At 46.5% G+C, this 18,270-nt stretch overlaps 10 protein-coding genes across 10 annotated transcripts; 7 read left to right on the forward strand and 3 right to left on the reverse strand.

The window, feature by feature from the left end:
- Positions 1-935: 935 nt before the first annotated feature.
- BGW36DRAFT_349770 (putative O-methylsterigmatocystin oxidoreductase) lies at positions 936-2,907 on the forward strand (the record flags this gene model as incomplete). The annotated part of the gene is made up of 4 exons (XM_046213299.1): positions 936-1,211; positions 1,278-1,354; positions 1,430-1,956; positions 2,014-2,907. 4 exons carry the CDS (start codon positions 936-938, stop codon positions 2,769-2,771), a joined length of 1,638 nt encoding a protein of 545 aa, XP_046067740.1. The 3' UTR covers positions 2,772-2,907.
- Positions 2,908-3,237: 330 nt separating this feature from the next.
- Positions 3,238-3,860, forward strand: BGW36DRAFT_432197 (uncharacterized protein; the record flags this gene model as incomplete). The annotated part of the gene is made up of 2 exons (XM_046221095.1): positions 3,238-3,466; positions 3,529-3,860. The coding sequence occupies 2 exons, from the start codon at positions 3,238-3,240 to the stop codon at positions 3,858-3,860; spliced, it is 561 nt and encodes a 186-aa protein (XP_046067741.1).
- A 701-nt stretch (positions 3,861-4,561) lies between these two features.
- Positions 4,562-5,270, forward strand: BGW36DRAFT_55575 (uncharacterized protein). Its single transcript, XM_046222418.1, has 2 exons — positions 4,562-4,602; positions 4,692-5,270. Exon 2 carries the CDS (start codon positions 4,770-4,772, stop codon positions 5,214-5,216), a length of 447 nt encoding a protein of 148 aa, XP_046067742.1. The 5' UTR covers positions 4,562-4,602; positions 4,692-4,769; the 3' UTR covers positions 5,217-5,270.
- Positions 5,271-6,871, reverse strand: BGW36DRAFT_55451 (putative monooxygenase). Its single transcript, XM_046222417.1, has 4 exons — positions 6,670-6,871; positions 6,582-6,619; positions 5,644-6,506; positions 5,271-5,577 (listed from the first exon to the last, which is right to left on the reverse strand). The coding sequence occupies exons 1-4, from the start codon at positions 6,707-6,709 to the stop codon at positions 5,325-5,327; spliced, it is 1,194 nt and encodes a 397-aa protein (XP_046067743.1). The 5' UTR covers positions 6,710-6,871; the 3' UTR covers positions 5,271-5,324.
- BGW36DRAFT_55450 (uncharacterized protein) lies at positions 6,872-7,422 on the forward strand. Its single transcript, XM_046222416.1, has one exon. It carries the CDS (start codon positions 7,035-7,037, stop codon positions 7,329-7,331), a length of 297 nt encoding a protein of 98 aa, XP_046067744.1. The 5' UTR covers positions 6,872-7,034; the 3' UTR covers positions 7,332-7,422.
- A 92-nt stretch (positions 7,423-7,514) lies between these two features.
- Positions 7,515-9,088, forward strand: BGW36DRAFT_400903 (uncharacterized protein; the record flags this gene model as incomplete). Its single annotated transcript, XM_046218681.1, has 3 exons — positions 7,515-7,894; positions 7,915-8,379; positions 8,458-9,088. 3 exons carry the CDS (start codon positions 7,515-7,517, stop codon positions 9,086-9,088), a joined length of 1,476 nt encoding a protein of 491 aa, XP_046067745.1.
- Positions 9,089-9,410: 322 nt separating this feature from the next.
- On the reverse strand, positions 9,411-10,537 carry BGW36DRAFT_432201 (carboxyvinyl-carboxyphosphonate phosphorylmutase; the record flags this gene model as incomplete). The annotated part of the gene is made up of 3 exons (XM_046221096.1): positions 9,411-9,443; positions 9,509-9,990; positions 10,045-10,537. 3 exons carry the CDS (start codon positions 10,535-10,537, stop codon positions 9,411-9,413), a joined length of 1,008 nt encoding a protein of 335 aa, XP_046067746.1.
- Positions 10,538-11,372: 835 nt separating this feature from the next.
- BGW36DRAFT_304904 (transmembrane amino acid transporter protein-domain-containing protein) lies at positions 11,373-12,916 on the forward strand (the record flags this gene model as incomplete). Its single annotated transcript, XM_046212023.1, has 4 exons — positions 11,373-11,524; positions 11,583-11,600; positions 11,647-11,724; positions 11,797-12,916. 4 exons carry the CDS (start codon positions 11,373-11,375, stop codon positions 12,914-12,916), a joined length of 1,368 nt encoding a protein of 455 aa, XP_046067747.1.
- Positions 12,917-13,080: 164 nt separating this feature from the next.
- Positions 13,081-15,208, reverse strand: BGW36DRAFT_388730 (putative general amino acid permease). The gene is made up of 4 exons (XM_046217259.1): positions 14,569-15,208; positions 14,283-14,445; positions 13,653-14,206; positions 13,081-13,592 (listed from the first exon to the last, which is right to left on the reverse strand). Exons 1-4 carry the CDS (start codon positions 15,048-15,050, stop codon positions 13,130-13,132), a joined length of 1,662 nt encoding a protein of 553 aa, XP_046067748.1. The 5' UTR covers positions 15,051-15,208; the 3' UTR covers positions 13,081-13,129.
- Positions 15,209-17,288: 2,080 nt separating this feature from the next.
- BGW36DRAFT_388734 (uncharacterized protein) lies at positions 17,289-18,238 on the forward strand. The gene has a single exon (XM_046217260.1). It carries the CDS (start codon positions 17,633-17,635, stop codon positions 18,026-18,028), a length of 396 nt encoding a protein of 131 aa, XP_046067749.1. The 5' UTR covers positions 17,289-17,632; the 3' UTR covers positions 18,029-18,238.
- Positions 18,239-18,270: the final 32 nt, after the last annotated feature.

An 18,270-nucleotide genomic window follows, 5' to 3' on the forward strand; every position in this document is an offset into this window, starting at 1 on the left:
ATTGCTTAAAAGGGGAATATCATTCTAGAAGTGGTCTTTACATTGATGTGACGCCTGACCAATAATTGTTAATATACGGAAACCGAATAACAATTCGGAACCCCGCAAGGTTATCTCTTGAGCCCCTCCACTTGACCCACTAGTTTTCGGGACTATTTTTACGCTTATTATGCTCTTCGTATATATACGAAGTGATCAGCCAAACACCCAATCGAGTCTTTCGTATTTGCATATGCGAGCTAGTGTGACCTGAAACAGTAGCTTGCTGTTTATGGTGTTAGTATCTTATCCAATGGGAGGAAACCATAGGGGAAATAAACCTCTACCATATGAAAAGCTTCAATTGGTTTATTCTGTATATGTGAAATTACCAAAAGTTGATAAACGCCCCCAATGTTCAATATTTGAATATGGAGGAGATTTTCAACCTGTCAGTGTGACGCTAACTTAGCACGTCAATTGATAGATTGCAAAGTCGTAGGATTTAAATATAAGTAGCGCACGAGTATGAGACCATGAAAAGTTGACTGGGGTATTTGTTACTGAAGCATTTGCCGCCAGTAAATAATATGATATTTCGGTGCTTTATTACGGATAAGCAGTGTCGCTTTTCCCTTGTGTGCGAGATGTCAGAATTAAGTACTCCGAATTTACTCGGCGACTATGCATTGCTAGCACCGTATCTTGATTCGCCACTTGTCCGGCAGTCGGACTAGACTTGCCTCACAACGTGCTCCAGATTCTTGTCGGTATTAAATAGTCGGATATCCGACCAATTCGTTGGAAAGTGCAGTGTATCTAGTTAGAAAGGAATTTCGATAAGTGCCAGAGAGAAATTGTGGCGGCTATTTGAATTATGTGTGCCCTTGTATCCTATTGTGCTTTGCTTGTTTTACAAATGATTATTAAAATTTATTTATCATCTAAGTTATAGTATGGCTTGCTCTCTGCCACCATCTGTAGTTGGCATTTTAGGCGTTTTCGCCTTAATTGCTATTCTCTGGTCACGAAGAGATCGTCGCCTTGACACCATCCCTGGGCCCCGGGGTCACCCAATTGTCGGAATTGGCCTGGGCTTCCCTCCCAATGCAGCCAATGTATTTCGCCAGTGGGCTCATGAGTATGGCGACCTGTTTAAAATTCGCGTTGGCTGGTACAACTGGGTTGTGGTGAACAGTCCTGAGGCGATGAGAGAAATTTTTGACAAACAGGTAAGAGGACGAGGACTCCACGGTAATTCATTTAATAATGTATATTGAGCAAATAAAAAAAAACAGTCTGCATATACATCCTCTAAGACACCAGCTCCAATTCTAGATGACGTCGTAGTGGGTGGAATGCGCATGTTTACAATGTAAGGGAGCAGCCCTCGTATCTGAACAAGAGATATCGCAGAAAGGGCTTATATCAAGGGGCTGACAATAATTAGGCCATACGGTCTCAAATGGAGGAGATACCGTACGATAACTCATCAGTTACTCGCGCAAAAGGCTACCCAGAGCTTTATTCCAACACAGTCCTTTGAAGTTAAACAGCTGCTGTGGGATCTGGCTCACGACAACACCAGTAGTGGGGAATTCTATCAGCACATTCGTCGAACTTCATTTTCTATTGTCATGACCAGTACATACGGTCGGCGAATTGGGCACTGGGATAATGAGGACGTCCGCCACGCTATCGAGAGCACCCGAATCCTAGGAAAAGTTACTCGCCCTGGACAATTCATTGAGGATGAGATACCCATTCTCGCCAAGCTACCTCACTGGATGCAACCATCTCGAAGACGCGCGGAGCAGTACGCTAAGCCAGTACTCTGGGCTAAGATGCGGCTATGGAATCTGATGAAGGCAGCCATTGCAGATGGGAGCGCGCCACCTTGCTTCGGAAAAGACCTAGTATTGAGTGACTACCAATCGCAGGGGTTGACAGACGAAGATGCTGCCTGGATTGCAGGTGGTACGTCGTCTTCCACTTTATCCTCTATAGCGAACATTTTCTAACTGAAAAATACAGGACTCGTCGAGGCTGGTGCGGAAACAACAACTGCGACTTTAAATAGTCTTGTGCTCTACCTTGCTGCAAACCCGGAGGTTCAAACCAAAGCAAATGAAGAGTTATCCAACGTTATCGGCGATAGCCGAGCGCCAGAATTCGATGACATCGTAAATCTTCCATATATTCATGCCTGTGTAAAGGAAGTTTTACGCCTGCGTCCCGTGCCAGTCTGGGGTATCAAGCATTTTACCGATCAGGACGTTGTTTACAAGGATCATATCATCCCTAAAGGCACAGTCGTGTTAGCCAATACGTCCGCCATTCACTACGATCCTACCAGATACGACGAGCCATTCTCCTTTCGTCCCGAGCGCTACATTCATCACGACAAATATGCCGCCGATTATGCGGTAATGAGGGACCCATATGCTCGGGATCATTTTACTTTTGGTGCCGGGCGACGAATCTGTCCCGGCTCGAGGTTCGCAGAGAACACACTCAACTTAGCTCTAGCAAATATTTTGTGGGCATTCGCAATCCGACCGCCTGTGGCGATAGTTGACGGCAAGGAGCGGGAGTTGGAGATGGATACATCAGATAAGGCCCGGGAAGAAACAGCATTCCAGGCGCCAAAGCCATTCAAGGTTCGCTTTATTCCCCGCAATGAGGAACGTATGAGGATTTTAGAAAAAAATTGGAAAGTGGCGCAGGAGACTGGCTATACTCTCCGAGGAAGGCATGTTGATATGTATGGGATAGCCCGACCAAATCAATAAAAGAGAAATATCTTGGGCATTTGTTATTTGCTGCTCTATCCACAGTCTTCGGGTGGCCCTCAGATCCATCCCGTGTCTACAACAATATGTAGAGATAATTAGAAATATAGGAAGTTGTATATCGATTTGCAATTAGTTAGGACAGTCAAAATATAGGCTCCTTAAAAGGCCTCCATCTCACTGACGATTATCGGATGACTGCCCAATAAGTTTAAATAAATCCAAGTGGGGCTGTTATTATCGACCAATTATGGGGATGGTAATTGTCCGAGCTGGCACCAGGTGACCCGCTCTACGTCAATGGCTGGGCCAGAAGACGTCAGAATGCCCGCTATCTATTCAAGCAAGACGACTGTTTTCATCTCGTCGGGTTCCAGTTTTTATATTAGCATTGTAATTCCATAGTTAGGTCTTCCAGTTACAGATTTTTGTTAAGAAACAGAAAAGGCAGTGCACAAACAAGAATATGGACGGGCTAAAACAAGCTACGGAAGCATTTTCCCAACATACTGAAGAGCAAAAGCAGCAGCAGTTCTACAACAGTCTTCCCGCCAAAGAGCAATATAATATGACATACGCCGAGTGGGTGAAAGAAGCCTATAATGAGCAGTATGAGAAGTGGATGCCCTGGATTGAGGACCAGTACTTGAAATGGTTCGGAAATGGCGACAACAAGGCATCCTATACCGTCAAAGGTTGATTCTTTCATTTTAGAGTTTGAAGTTGTTATTATGAGAAGTAACTAACATGAATACAGATACACTGAACAAGACAAAAGTAACCAGCGTGAGTCAGATTGATCAGCTCCAAGACGATGTCCACAACCTGGTCGGAAACCAGGTTGGCGAAAACGGCATTGCAGCACCACTCGGAGATATAGCAAGCAAAGAAGGCATCAATCGCATGGAAAGGGGTGGCAGAGATGACAAAGGGTCGTATGGCGGCCCAGCAACCCAATATACAGACCCGATGATTCAGAACACAAAAGATACGATTTCTGGGGGTATGAAAACGGTAGGCAACTCGATTTTAGAAGGTGCAGAGAGCACGAAGAGCCATATTGGGTTGGGACGTGCAAGCGACAAGTAGTAAATAGTAGAGGACCTTCGTTGTAAGAACCAAGGAACGCAGCTTATGGATCATTGTTTTTTTGTTGGTGCAGAGTTTTGGACTCTCCTGCCATTCTCCGCACCCTTTCTCCTCTGTTTTCCTCTGTCGATATTTTATCCGCGCATTAATGAGCAGTATTGTATTTGATATTTCAATTATCAGCGTATATTCAGAGTACGAGGGAGATGATATTGGCGACAATGTATATACGACTGTAAGCGGGTCCGTGCCACTTCTATGAAGTCTCGTTGGTGAAATATGCTTCCGCGCTAGTGAATTTCGGGCAGCGGAGTAACGGGAGGTCCGTACCTAGCTAGTCTAGCCCCGCAAACCCGAATAGAAGCAGTGTGATTTGTCGGCCACTGTTTACACTATCGCAAGGCTCGTTTATTTCTCTATATTTTCCTGGGGCAGTGGACGAGCGGAAAGGAAGTAATTGTGAGCAGCTATGAATATTTTTCCCATTAGCCCAATCAGTTTTCTAATGTCCAGTTTGTTTCCTCCTAATTGCGCTATTTGCACCACACTAAGCCTCTTGTGGAACCGGAGTTATCGGACAACATTTGAATCCGCAGCAAGTATCGTGGTGGTTGGATAGTTTTGTACGTTTCTCTATTTATCTGTATCTGTGTTAACTTTGATCGGACACATTACAAATCATGATTACACATATACCTCAGGCTGAATGTTGCGTTTGACCTTCCTGTGTCGATATATAAATGTATGTACACACGTATTAATGTTTAAACATCGAATCATGAGTACAACTGTCACACGCACCATTAACCAATAATTCATTGATAACTCCAGACTCGTTATTGGTCTAAATTTTTTAACACTTCAACTATCAAACAAATCTAGAAACTGGTTGTGAACTTCAACCGAGACATGGAGGGGAAAAAACATACGCCGCGCTCGATTCTGGGGGCTTTCTACGATGCAGAACGCGTATATATGTCCGCGCCGGTTGACAAAAGAGACTTTAGTGGCATATCTGCCACATTGTCACCTGATGTGAAACTGGAACAAACCCCGAACCTTCCTTACGGTGGTGTCTATACAGGGGCAGCTGGTTTCCAACAGTGGTCAGGGAAAATGGCAGAGCTATTTGATGCTGTGGATGTCAAAGAACCGGAGATATTCGAAAGGGAAGGTTCAAACCGAATCGTGGTTCTGTCAACGGTAAATTTCAGGGTACGCAAGACTGGCAAGATGCTGGTATATCCGTTTTGCCAGGTTGTCTCCGTTGATTTGGAAAAGGGCCAAATCACCGAGATGAGACCATTTTATTGGAATGTGCATGCACTGAACGAAGCACTAGGGTTCAGTCATTAGGTCAATTTTGGCACATTTTGTTCACTAGTCCTTTTCTTACGGAGAGGAGCTAGGATAAACTAAGAAGAATATGCTATTTCCCTCAATCGAACCAAAAATAGATTAGTTTTAGAATTTCACCGCAGGGTTTACCCCCATCTTAAAAACAGGACTGTTTTCAAAGTTATCATAGTCGAGAAACGCCATACTGCACTGTCTTGAAATTTCTACTTCTTCACCCCGAAGCAGAGCACCCTTATCGTATGTATCTATGGCGTCTTGCAAAGGTACCTTGTCTCGTTGCACTGTAATTATGTTTTTGACCAATTCGTCAGCATCTTTAATGGCAAGGTTACCGCCTTGACCCCGGTGGAATGTCATACTATAGCAACTGTTAGTCTACCTGAGCAATAATATACTCAATAATATATTGAGCGCGTATATGTACCTATGCGCAGCATCACCAGCCAAGGTTATGCGTCCGCGGTGATTATCCCACGGCCTAGTCTTCCAAATTCGAAGCTGATCTGGCTTGATTTCAACGTCATCCGGCACATTGTCAACAACAACCTTGAAGAGATCAAACCAGTCTCTCATGCGTGACCGGAGTTCGCTCAGCCGGCTTCCAGGATGGTGGATTCCTGCATCGCTTAAACTCCATGTAGAAAGGATGTAGAATACCCACGTTTCTGGCCTCTCGATATCAGGTTTGTCTAGTAAGAAAACACCCAGGTACATGTTTGAGGGGTGCGCGCCAACGTCTACGGTTGGGTTCATCTCTTTGTCGAGTCGCAGAGCTATATCTGCAGGAAGCGTGAATGAAAAATTCATGAAGTCACATGGCAAGGCTTCTGGCAAAGCGAGATCTCCCAGTAGCCAACGACGAACATGCGACGCTCCTCCGTCTGCACCGACTATTGTCGTGCCAGTCTCCGAGGTTCCATCGTCAAAATACGCCGTTACACCGGCATCGTTTCCCGGGGCAAGAGCAATATCTACTAGTCTTTTGCCGTACCTTATATCGAGCCCTTCAGAAAAATGGCGTTTTGTCTTCTGAATATTCAATCGACGGATGCTTGGAAATCGGCTCACAGTTTTAGCCTCACCGGTGGCTCCATCGCGAACAAGTAGGCCTGTTTGGCCGGCTAGCTTGGCGTCTAAGTTAGGGTCTGGCTGGCACTGCTGGATACTGTCGTAAAGATTATCAGGAAGAAGCTTTTGTAATAAAGGCAGCGCCCAGCCGAGCGTGATTGCCCAATTCCGGTCTCTTGGAGCCGTTTCACGGTCAACAATTACGTAGGGTATGTTGTTCTAAATTATTGTCAGACTTTCATAATTTGGAGTTTGACCTCGAGAATATATCAACAAAAGCACTGTTTCACGCACCTTTTTTAATCCATGTGCGATAGCTAGGCCGGCAAGACCTATAATCAATTAACATGCGCGCCATTGGTGCTCGGGTCTATTCCCTCACCGGCACCAACCACTATTACACGCATTGGCTGCTGTATCATATCCCAACTGTGAAGGATCAACTGTCAAGAACCAAGTCACTGACTTGAAACATGTACGCACGAGGCCAAAGATGACAACGCAGATACTACAGAGGGTATTCACTGGACGGCGGGTTCGACGAATGCGGATAGCATACATTCCAGCAGCAATTCGAGAGCAGCTGAGTGGAGTCGACTTATCGACCAGCGAAATGCCGAGGGGCTGCATCAAACGTCACTGTTGGTACGCTATAACTAACTAGTCGTGACATTAACTGATCGAGGCCATAGCGGGCACTCCACGCGACAATCTAGATTAATTGAGCTCTTTTTACGCTGCACGCAAATGTTTCTTGGTAGCATGAGAGACATCGCCGGCGTGATTCGTTTCCTTCTACTTGCATCTCATACAGAGAGTGGCTCTCGCTTAGATGCTTGGGACCTGAAGATTGGAGCGAGATGCAAGAAGCGAACGGATGCCTGCAGCCGACCTGTTGTTGATGATGCCTCAGGCCACCAGCGTCGGCCCAGGCGCAAACAATATGATCAATATTTGCCATCTAAATTAAATAATAATAATAACAGCAACAACAACAACGATGACCGATGCTTCCGAGAGCAGGAAATAATACAATATGAATAAGAGCGAAGAGGAACCCTAAAGATAGCCAGGCAACCAGGCAATGAGGTAATCAGGCAGCCGCGAAACAACGACGCTAGAGTTGGCGCTCTCATTCTCCTTCTCTTTCTTGTTCTCTTTCTTGCTGTTGATGCTGCTCCATACATATATCATATTATATTAACGACAGGAGCAACAACAGCAACAATGGGCCAACCGACAGCACAACAACCATCAGTGGCCGTATCGACGCACACTCTCCGCGACCTCCACGACGACAGCGACGCGCACCCCGATGGCCTGCCCCCATCCTACGATGAAATCACGGCCGGCCCCTCTCAAGTGCTTCCAAGTGCCAGTGCTGGCACTGACTCTACCTCACCGCGAACCCCCGATGTCCCTTCTGCACCGACCGTCCGCCTGATTGACGTCGACTGCCGAATTCCCGGCGGCCAGAAACCTACGACCATGTCGTCACGAGTTCGGGATTGCACTATCGTCACGTTGAACCCAGAGCTTTCCAACAACGCGCACGAACTGTACACGACAATCGCTCAGCAAATCCATATCCCCCGCGCCCACAGCTCGTTATCACCGGAACCCACAGCGAGTCGTCCAAAAACAGGGATAAGAAGAAGAACGAGAGTAATCTGGTGACGGACTTTAACTTCCGTTTGGACCTGGCGGAAACACTGTTGACAGGCTGGGAACGAGCCCAAAGTGATTCATGTGTTACCTGGCACAATGTCGACATAGCCCGTGATTGCGATGGAGTCAAAAGATACCGGGGCACCCGATCGAAAACTGTCACTTGGCGGCCTCATAATCGGAAAACTGGTGGACAACAAGCCTCTCCAATTCGTCTGCCGGAGGACGACCCTGAGAGCAATCGGCCATACATGAACCTAGGAACTGGTCTCGGCGATTACGATGAGGACCAACATCCCCTCGTTCAACCGGATACCTACGATGAGTCAGCTGGGCATGATAGAAGGTTCAATACCAAGGCAGATCAGGAAGACTTTATACAGTGGTGCCGTCGATTTTGTAGTGATCCGTCTGCAGTCAAGTCGTACGTATCAAAGAGCATACTCCTACTTGTTTTTATCTTTCTTTGCGGCCTTCTAACACTGCACTTCGTTCATTCTAGGTTCACATTAAAGCGTCACGTTCGCAATTTCAACCACCAGGAGGTCATCCGCTGCCTGAAGTCACATATCCGCGATACAAACTATCGAGGCAACATCTACATGGAGCTCGTAGTCGCCAAGGAAACTGTTACGATATATTCACCACACTGGATTAACAAACTCCGCAATCACTCTGCTGTTTTTTGGATTTGTGTCATCCTTCAGTTATGGATAATTTCCTGGCCAGTGATCTGGCTTCTGGAGAAACGCTATGAGATCGTAGATTCTTGTTGGTACGCATCACATGCAGTGGAAGATGGCAACGGCTATACCAGATCAAGAAAATATGCACGGGGTCGTGACGAACGAGCGCTAGGCGAATTTTGGGCCCCAGCCGTTAAGCAGGCTGCTTGGGCTCGTCGTCAAAACGGCGAAATCGTTGCTCTAGAAGATGCGCAACGGCTACAGGGCCTGACAACTGAACAAATTCTAGTAACTGGGTTATCCGACTCCCAGTCCGAGATTGAACGGAGGCAGCGGATGGAACGTGGCGAGGGTTCATTTGTGGATTCGGTGGTTGGGCTTGCTCGTGGTGTTAGCGAAGTCAGGCAAGGCTGGAATATGACTATGGGATGGGGTGGAAACACATGAAGACAGCATTTCATTATATCCCGTGTCTCAGATTTTATCCACCTTTAAATATTTACTGTGCTAGACCAGTCAGTACGCAAGCGGAATGCTATCCTAAGGAATCAAGGATAGCTATGAAATGCTTTCTTGTGCTGATGTTGGAAACTTCTATATATCCAGCCTAACATTTGAAGACATCTCCCTAACGCGATTTTGCTTGGCCACATTAATTGATAGCAGTCGATTACAGCTATAGAGAATCATATCGAGAAAAAGCGATCAAGGAGCTACCACATATGGTCGTTATTGAGCTTAAGCTGAGAAATCCAACCAGATACTTCGTTCACTCCTTATACTTGTACCTTTCTTCTAATTCCTATATATGAACGCACTGATCAGTCTCATGTCGGGATTGAAGACCTCAACTGCTACAGTACCTACCCAGTACTTCTTGAAGCCTACTCCCTCAACAACCTCATCATAACTCAGAATCATGTCAGGCGCTCCAACTGTCATACTCCGTTTGAGGCTCTCTAACGTGTCGCGAATACTTTTCAATTTTGCCGCGACTAAGGTCCATGGATAAGCAACAGCTGCAAAACCCAACTCAGCTAATTCCTTTGCCGACAGATTTTCTGTTTTGCCACCCTCAATAATGTTAGCTAACATAGGCATATCAACCTCGTTCACGCAACGCTGCATAGCTGCGCGATCCGGGAGGGCTTCTACAAAAATAGCGTCAACTCCGATGCGCTTAAATTCTGCTACACGGGTCATCGCCTCCTCCCCGCTGATAATGAGAGCATCGGTTCGAGCCAGTACAAAGATATCCTGGCCTTCATTGCGAGCATCGCATGCTGCTTGGATGCGTGCGTAAGCTTCTTCGCGCGACACTACCGACTTCCCTTTCGTATGGCCGCAACCTAATCTAGTCAGACTATATTAATTAGAATAGCGACATTTGCATTGCCTCTCACGTTTCGGCCATGTCTGGTCCTCAATCATGACGCCGGCCGCACCGGCCTTCGCAAATGACTCTACCGTACGTCTGACATTCATTGGACTGCCGTACCCAGTATCACCATCTGCCATGACCGGGATGTTAACCTGGCGCACAACTTCCTGGAGCTTTTCGCACATTTCCTGCATGGCGACATATCCGGTATCGGGTAGTCCGAATGAACTGGCTATGTTGAAGCCAGACATAAACACGATCGGGAACCCAGCCTCTTCTACCAGCCGCGAGGACAGACCATCATAGGAACATGGGAAAGCCAGAATTTTCTCTGGGTTTTTGTACCCCTCTAACCACAGACTACGAAGTCGAGCGGCCTGAAAAGACGGTATACGACCGCGTACATTTCTCAAGTTTATAGTCACCTCGGTGGAGCGCTCGGGATGAGGCTCGGAGTTTATGAGTTCTTCCGTATCGAACTTGAAGGGGTAGGGCTCTATCTGTCTAGAGGCCATCTTTGTTGTGGGGTGAGACGCTATTATTATATAATTATGTGCCTGAAAAAATGTGTGTTCCTGGCGATGGCTGGATAATAATAATAAACGCTCTTTCTTGTGTTCATTTGATGACCGGTATCGGGTTTACCCACAGCGGGGATGCAGCCAATACATGATCCCTAACAATTATTTCCCCAGCGGGGTACCAAGCACACACAATCTGGCTCGAATAAATACCTCAACAAGTTCCGCCCCAGTATCGTGATTGCAAGTTATCTATACAGTTTGATGGAGATTTGAGCCCCAGCAGGTGTAAGGCTTTGCAACGGATATTGTTGCAACAAACCTAAAAAATTAAATTTCAATCGCCGAACGAGACGGATCAGCAAGTGGGGACAATCGGTTTTTCTTAAGTAAAATGGCCCACAGAAATCCGCCATCCGTAATGCTCAAAGCCTTGAGTTGCCCTTTTTGGTAGTAAGCCGCCTTCAGCCATGCATAGCTTTGCACGGATTGAACAGGTGAGGATAGAGCCGGTTATTGAAGGATACAAAGGCCAGAACAGCCTTCAAGAAAGAACAATTGAATACTGGAAATGGAGTAGAGATATCTGTACAACAGCTGCGACTTGGAATCAGCCAGGCAATCTTTGAAGAGGCAAGGAACCAGAGAACTTGGAAGTTTGCAGACCCACTTGACTTTTTTCTTCTTTTCCCCTTGCTATATTTCTATCAGTCATAGAAACCCGGCCTCCATAATTTTCTCTCTCACTTTTACTATCTTTGTCTTTCACATTTGAATGTGTTGAGTTATAGTCGACTTTTTTATCCGGAAGCGATCGAAAGTGGTGATCATGTCTTCGCCCGCAGATGCCATCAACAAGGCTACCCCGGCATATCCTGAAAATGAGATTGACAATTTGGAGGAGGAGAAACAGGGACAGGTCGTGGATGCCTTTGGCAACGAAGATGGGGCAGAAGTCAAGTATAAGACGCTTGCGTGGTGGTATGTTTTTTCAATATATTCCGTGGGAACGCTAGCATTGACTAAACGCGATTGATAGGCAATGTGGAATGTGTACGTCTCATTCTTTATCGATGGTATTGTGACAAAGGTTGACGAGTGAGTCTAGTAATGATATCGGAGTCAGTGTCTTTGGGTGTTCTGTCATTACCAGCTGCAGTCGCCTCATTAGGAATTGTCCCGTGAGTTTCCCCTACCTGCTTCTTAGTATATGTCAATTAGAACCCATCTGACGAGAGGTATTTATTATGCAGCTCTATAATCCTGATCGTCGGCCTCGGTATTGTAGCAACGTATACAGGCTATGTGATCGCACAATTCCGCATACGTTATCCGCACATCCAGAACCTGGCGGACGCTGGCGAGATCCTGCTCGGTCCGTTTGGCCGCGAACTTTTTGGACTCGGCCAAATATTGTTCTCCATATTCATCATGGGTAGTCATATTCTCACTTTTGCTGTGATGATGAACACGCTCACTGACCACGGAACGTGCTCGATCGTGTTCAGCGTGATCGGTATGGTGATTTGCATGGTCTGCTCGCTGCCACGTACTATGAAGAATATAACGTGGATTTCAATCTTGTCATTTTTGAGTATTTTCTCTGCTGTGATGGTTACAATGATTGGCGTCGGGGTCCAGGCTCACGGCCAAGGTCCGATGGTAGAGCTGACGGTGAAGACGGGACTCGTGCCAGCATTCAGTGCCGTCACAAATATTGTCTTTGCATACTGCGCGCATGTTGCCTTCTTCGGGTTGATCTCGGAAATGGAAGACCCTCGGGACTTTCCCAAATCACTGTGCATGCTGCAGGTTTTCGAGATTACATTGTACTGTGTCGCTGCGATGGTTATCTATCACTATGTCGGGCATGATGTTGCTTCGCCAGCCTTGACCTCTGCAGGTCCTATCTTGAAGAAGGTTGCATACGGTATTGCAATCCCAACGATTGTCGGAGCTGGGGTAGTCAATGGTCACATCGGATTGAAATACATCTATTACCGACTGTTTAGCAAGACAGGGCTGATGCATCGCCGGGACGCCATGGCCGTCGGCAGTTGGATCGCGATTGGTGTCTCGTGTTGGGTGATTGCACTCATCATTGCGGAATCTATACCAGTGTTTTCCAATCTCCTAAGTCTTATCAGTTCGTTATTTGCATCCTGGTTCAGTTATGGGCTCGGTGGCGTATATTGGATGCATCTTAACTGGGGGCAGATGTTTTCTTCTCCACGCAAGATTGCATTGACAATTGTGAATGCCGGAATTATCCTTATTGGGGCAACTTTGTGTGGGTTAGGATTGTACGTCAGTGGCAAGGCTATCCACGATGACTCTAGCACATCGGCCTGGACATGTCGAAACACTGCTTGATGTCTAGGCTTTTTACCATGTTGTTAAAATAACAGGGAGCATTGATAGACGAACAACGGCGTTTGAAGGATTAATGGAAACGGAATGAGTTGACGATAGTCTAGATATAGATATGAATTGGTACATAGAAATAATTGAAATTGAACCAGCAATAAATACCACATTTTGCAGCTATAAAATCATTGACGCTGAAGATTCATTTCAACGATTTTTTTACTGCCGGTTTTCCTCGTTATCGAACTTCTTCCTGCGGATTCTGACCATCGCTAACATTTCATTCCAGAAGCCGATGTCACGATCAAGCGTAGTCAATTCATACCTCTCAATCGCAGGTCTGTCCCAGACCAAATCGGCCTCGTGCGGTTTCACAAACTTGGTACGTTTGATAATTTTCCAGCCGAAGAAAGTGAGGATACCCAAAAAGACCATGGCATAGTGTGTAAAGAAGTCGCTAATACTCCAATGACCAGGTAAGAAAGCAGCATAACCGTAGCAGACCACCACGCAAACTTCAAAGCAAAGAGCAAAAACCGTACTCCAAGGTTGGAAGTAGCCGTAGTAGGGTAATTCACGACGATTGACGCCTTGAGCCATGCAGGCACGATAGAAAAAGATGTAGTTGACACAGATGACAATGTAGTCGATGATACCACCGGCTGTGACAATGTTGGTAAGCCTGCGAGAAACCAATTAGTAATTCAATGTTATTGGAAAACGCTGAATGGAGTTAAAATACCAGGTGAGAACCACGTAAGCACCACTAGATAGTTGTAGCAATGATAAGAACGGGAATACCATAACAATACTGAGACAGTATAATGGAACACCATTGCGCGTGCACTTCGCCAGAAACTTGGGAGCGTGGCCGTCTATGGCCAAACCATGTAGTGTACGTGAGGCGCAGTAGGTGTACGCATTCCCTGCAGAGAAAATGGACGTGAACAGCAGCGCGTTTACCAAGTGTGGCAATCCGGTCACTCCCAAGTTTTGCATAGCAATAACGTAAGGCGAGGCAGCACCGGTGCTTGAACCCAAAACACTTTCCAGAGTCGGGTCATTGTAAGGGATGACGATGCCAACGCAGAGAGCGCCGCCGATGAAGAACACGCCGAATCGGATATATATGGATTTGAATGCGCGCTTGAGCGTGATGCGGGGTAACTTGGCTTCTCCAGCAACCATAGCCATGTATTCGGGGCCAACGATAGCAAAACTAGCTGCCCACAGCGACCCCAGAAACCCTTCCCAACGGCCCATGCTTCCGGTACTGAGGTATTCCGCGAATGCTCCCTATGACAGCACACCAGCATTAGCAACGAGATGTGCGCAAGGTTTCAAAGTTCCACAAAGTAATAGGGGATCTCACCGGAGTTTTCCAGTAACGAAAGCCGTATGAGTCGTGATGGGGGTTGCCTCCGACCATAGTAACGAAAGTAAATGCGAAAACAATGCCCATCAGAAGAAGCTTTCCCCACGAGAGCCAAAACTCGGCTTCGCCGTAATACCTGACTGCAGCTACATTGATTAATCTTTAATCACCGCATCGGGGCACAAACGTTAGCATATGACATGGACAAAAGACGGGTATAAGGTGAACAGGGCTCAGAATTCGATCAAAAGGCAGAACTGGGAGGGTGGCGCGATGGAAATACCCATAAGACACAATACACGCGGCGCATACGGCTCCAACTGGGATATCGTCTCTCCAAAATTTGAGAATCAAGTTCAGGGCGCTAATCTCAAAGGGAATGAGAATGGATTCGTAGAAGAAGAAGTTCCATCCCGCCATGAAGCCCCAGGCGTCGTCGACCCAAACGGAGGCATGTCGGATAAAAGAGGCGCTCACGGGCATGTAAATGGCCATCTCGGCCATGGCGTTGCTTACAAGGGCCAAGACACAGGCGTACAATGTATATGACAGAAACAAGCTGGCAGGGCCGCCTTCATTCAGAGCCGAGCCGATGCTGACGAACATGGCAGTACCGATGGAGCCGCCAATGGCAATGAGTTGCACTTTGCGATTACTTAAATGTCGCTTCAGGCCATGGTTATCGTCGACTACCTCGCCAGTATCAATGTCGTTTCCGCCGGCATGTTGGACGACAGTGTCCTTGCCGTACTTGGGCTCCTCCATAGTCGGAAGGGGGCTGCTCGGGGTGTCCGAGTATCAATTGAGTTGTCGCCGATTTCACGGGGATGAGTAGAGCTACTGCGGAGGGTGTTAAGAACAGAGAACAACATCAAAGATAACCCATTCATGCATGGCAAATGGAATTTTGCGGCTGATGGGAGCTGGGCAGTATTTAAACTAAAAATAATCGTCGACGGGGAGAGGGCAAGGCTATCGCATGGTCTGACACTAACAGGCTAACAGCGACCGACAGACTAATTGGCCGGGGGCAACGTGTATTCCCCCACTTGGTGCGGATTGGCATCGATGCACAATGATTTCAAGAGCGGCAAGCTGCGTCGCGATCTCTCTCTGTTCCACGGGCCATTCTGAATCAGATATTTTCTGGGGTGCTTCTAGAAATACGCTACTTATACCCCCTTGGCATTAATTAGAGCGATACACGATCATCTATCAACTATCAGGGTCAGCAGCAGGGCTTTGCATCTTTGCATGCGGAATAAATCGATAAACGACAGCCTTGCCAAGCCCCGCGAATGGGTTTAGTTGGTGGGGCTATGCGACGGTGGCACGACGCCACCCAGTCAGGGCGCGGGAACGGCGACTGGGCGGTGCCGCCAACGCGGGGACCAATCACAGATGCCAGTTGAATATCTCGGGAAGCCCGATTGGGCAAGGTGTTGGTGGCCACGAGGGCCTAGCGCGGGCAGCAATCGCCACCGAGTCAGAGGCGCTCCTGTTGGGGCTCCTTAGTCGAGTCCCTTGATCACAATAGCTCACGAGTCAAGTGCTGCAGTATTTCAATATTTTACGTATCTACCAGTCTTTTTTCCCGAGGACTCGAAACGCCCCCCCTTGGCCCTATGATTCATCGCTATGCTCACTGTTTTCGTTAACCGTCCGTTTTCATTTTTGTCCAGCCCCTCCCGCCCCTTCAAAACACACCAACCGTTGCATTCGTCGCGTAAGAAGAGCCCGCCGTAGTACAAAGACGGCACAATGCTACACAGTACAAACGACAAAGAAAAAAAGGTGCGAGATCAGGCATTGGCGCCTTGGGCTGTCAATTTCGGGCCTCGGCATAATAATCTTCCTTGGCCGGAGTCAGATCACGGGGCATCCAGACATCGAATATCAGGCAGCAGATATTAAAAGGCAGATCAACTGTATGGAATACTGCATATGCTCAATGGATAACTATTACTTCAGATCTTGCATCAATTGATGCTTAGTAATAAGAGCCCTGATTTTGATTCAATGTTGTTTGCCGGATCAAAACCTGCATCTTAAAGCTTCCGTCTCTTACACATATCCAGGTGATACATATATCAATGTCAAATATCAATCAACTCCACACTCACACTTACGCGAAAGTGCCTTGATATTGATCAATTGATGTACATTGACCAAGAGCACATCTGCACGCACTTACGGCAGTAACCTGACTAGGTAAGCTAGAATCATGGCTACAACTTTAAAAGGCGAATTCCTCAAACTCCGAAACCCGATGATCGTATGCTCTATACTCGGGAATGCTTCTAACACAATGACGCAATATCGAGATATTTCATTTCATAACCTCACACGAGTTATAACTCTTCAATGTTGTAATTATTTGTTTCAAGAGTGAGGTGACGTTATCTGCTTATTTGAATGCTATTTATATTTCGAGAGACTTTTCTACTAGATTGTTGGATTGCCTATGTAGCAAGACGAACAAAGAATGTGAAATGTTAGTGGCATTTGGAATTGAATTATACTAGAGCTGGATACAATTTAAAAATACGATTAAACAATCATACTAGATCAGATGATAGAAATTAATACCTGCCTCACTCAAGATAAAGATGTCGCACCTTCAACTAGTTTCTTGCCCTCTCACAAGGCTACTATTGACATAGAGCACTGGATGCACAAATAGTCAAATCTATGTTGTCCTTCCTATTGGCGAGGTTGTTTATATCTCCCTATATCAATTGATGTTGGAAAGGGGTTAGGAAGGGTCAACATTTGCGCAAATTTAGATTGAGGGCGACAATATTAAGCTTAATAGAAGGAAAATTTGTACACAAAAAATTAGTGCCGAGTTTTGTTTCTCAAGAGTCGGAGTCTACACCTTGGCTGGACTGTTGCAAAGGTGGAGGTGATGTGAAAAGAGAGTATAGCCTCAGCCACCGGCGAATTGTCAATGTCAATACCAACATGTCAATTTCAAATGGGAATAATCCTTCTAGGCTACAAGGCCATACAACTTACTTCCTTTACTTCTTGCCGGTCTGAGTCATCGCTTCTCGCTATTTCGAGAGTCCGACCACCGGCCTCTGCCTAAAAAAGCACGAATGGTAGCAGCTCACGTGGGGTCGCGTCTCTTGGTGCGCGTGTGAATTTGGAGTCGCGATCGGAGTCGCGTAATTGAGGCCCGACCATGAAAGGAGAGCTGAAAACACATAAATATCGTGTAAATCGCTGGCCATGATTTATGCCTTTGACATTTGGTTTAATCACAGCAACAAACAACCAAGTTGAGAAAGTTTATTATTGCGCTGAGCATACATTTCTGTCGAACCCAAGGCTTCACCGTAAACATGACCCTATCGCAATCTTCTCTCATTCCTGTTATAGCCGCCTTTTTTGGGACTACAATCTCTGCCTTCGGAGTGAACGCAATCTTGCGGCCTGCACATGCCTTGTCGATGTTTGAATTTGACTATCCAACCTCTGCACCGATAAAACAACTCGTCGATTACTTGATGATCATCTATGGCATACGAGATATCTACATAGGCATTGCCATATTCTCAACAACGTACTATGGCCATCGGAAAGCTTTGGGCTGGAATTTGCTCGGTTTGGCCGGCACTGCGTTTGTGGATGGTGTGGTGTGCAAAATGAATGGACACGGAGAGTGGAATCATTGGAGTTACGCGCCGATGGTTGCTATTCTTGGATGTCTGTCACTGGGAGCCCTGGACTTCGCTTGATTTGATCCGATGAGTTAATAAAAGCAGTTTCGGACGATATAGTTATTTCCTTGAACCCACTTTGTTGGGAAGGAGGATTCCGCCTGTATTTTCGAGAATCAGTAAAGAAGAGCATTGTGTCGGCATCATGACGATTCGAGAGGTGTTTCAATAATAGAGTATTATTGTAAATTTGTAACTGAGCTTTCAATGGGCTCGTTGGAAATTGACCGAGATATGAATGAGATCGGTGTACAACATAG

Source organism: Talaromyces proteolyticus, assembly GCF_021365285.1.
Source record: "Talaromyces proteolyticus strain PMI_201 chromosome Unknown BGW36scaffold_12, whole genome shotgun sequence".
NCBI lineage: Eukaryota > Fungi > Ascomycota > Eurotiomycetes > Eurotiales > Trichocomaceae > Talaromyces > Talaromyces proteolyticus.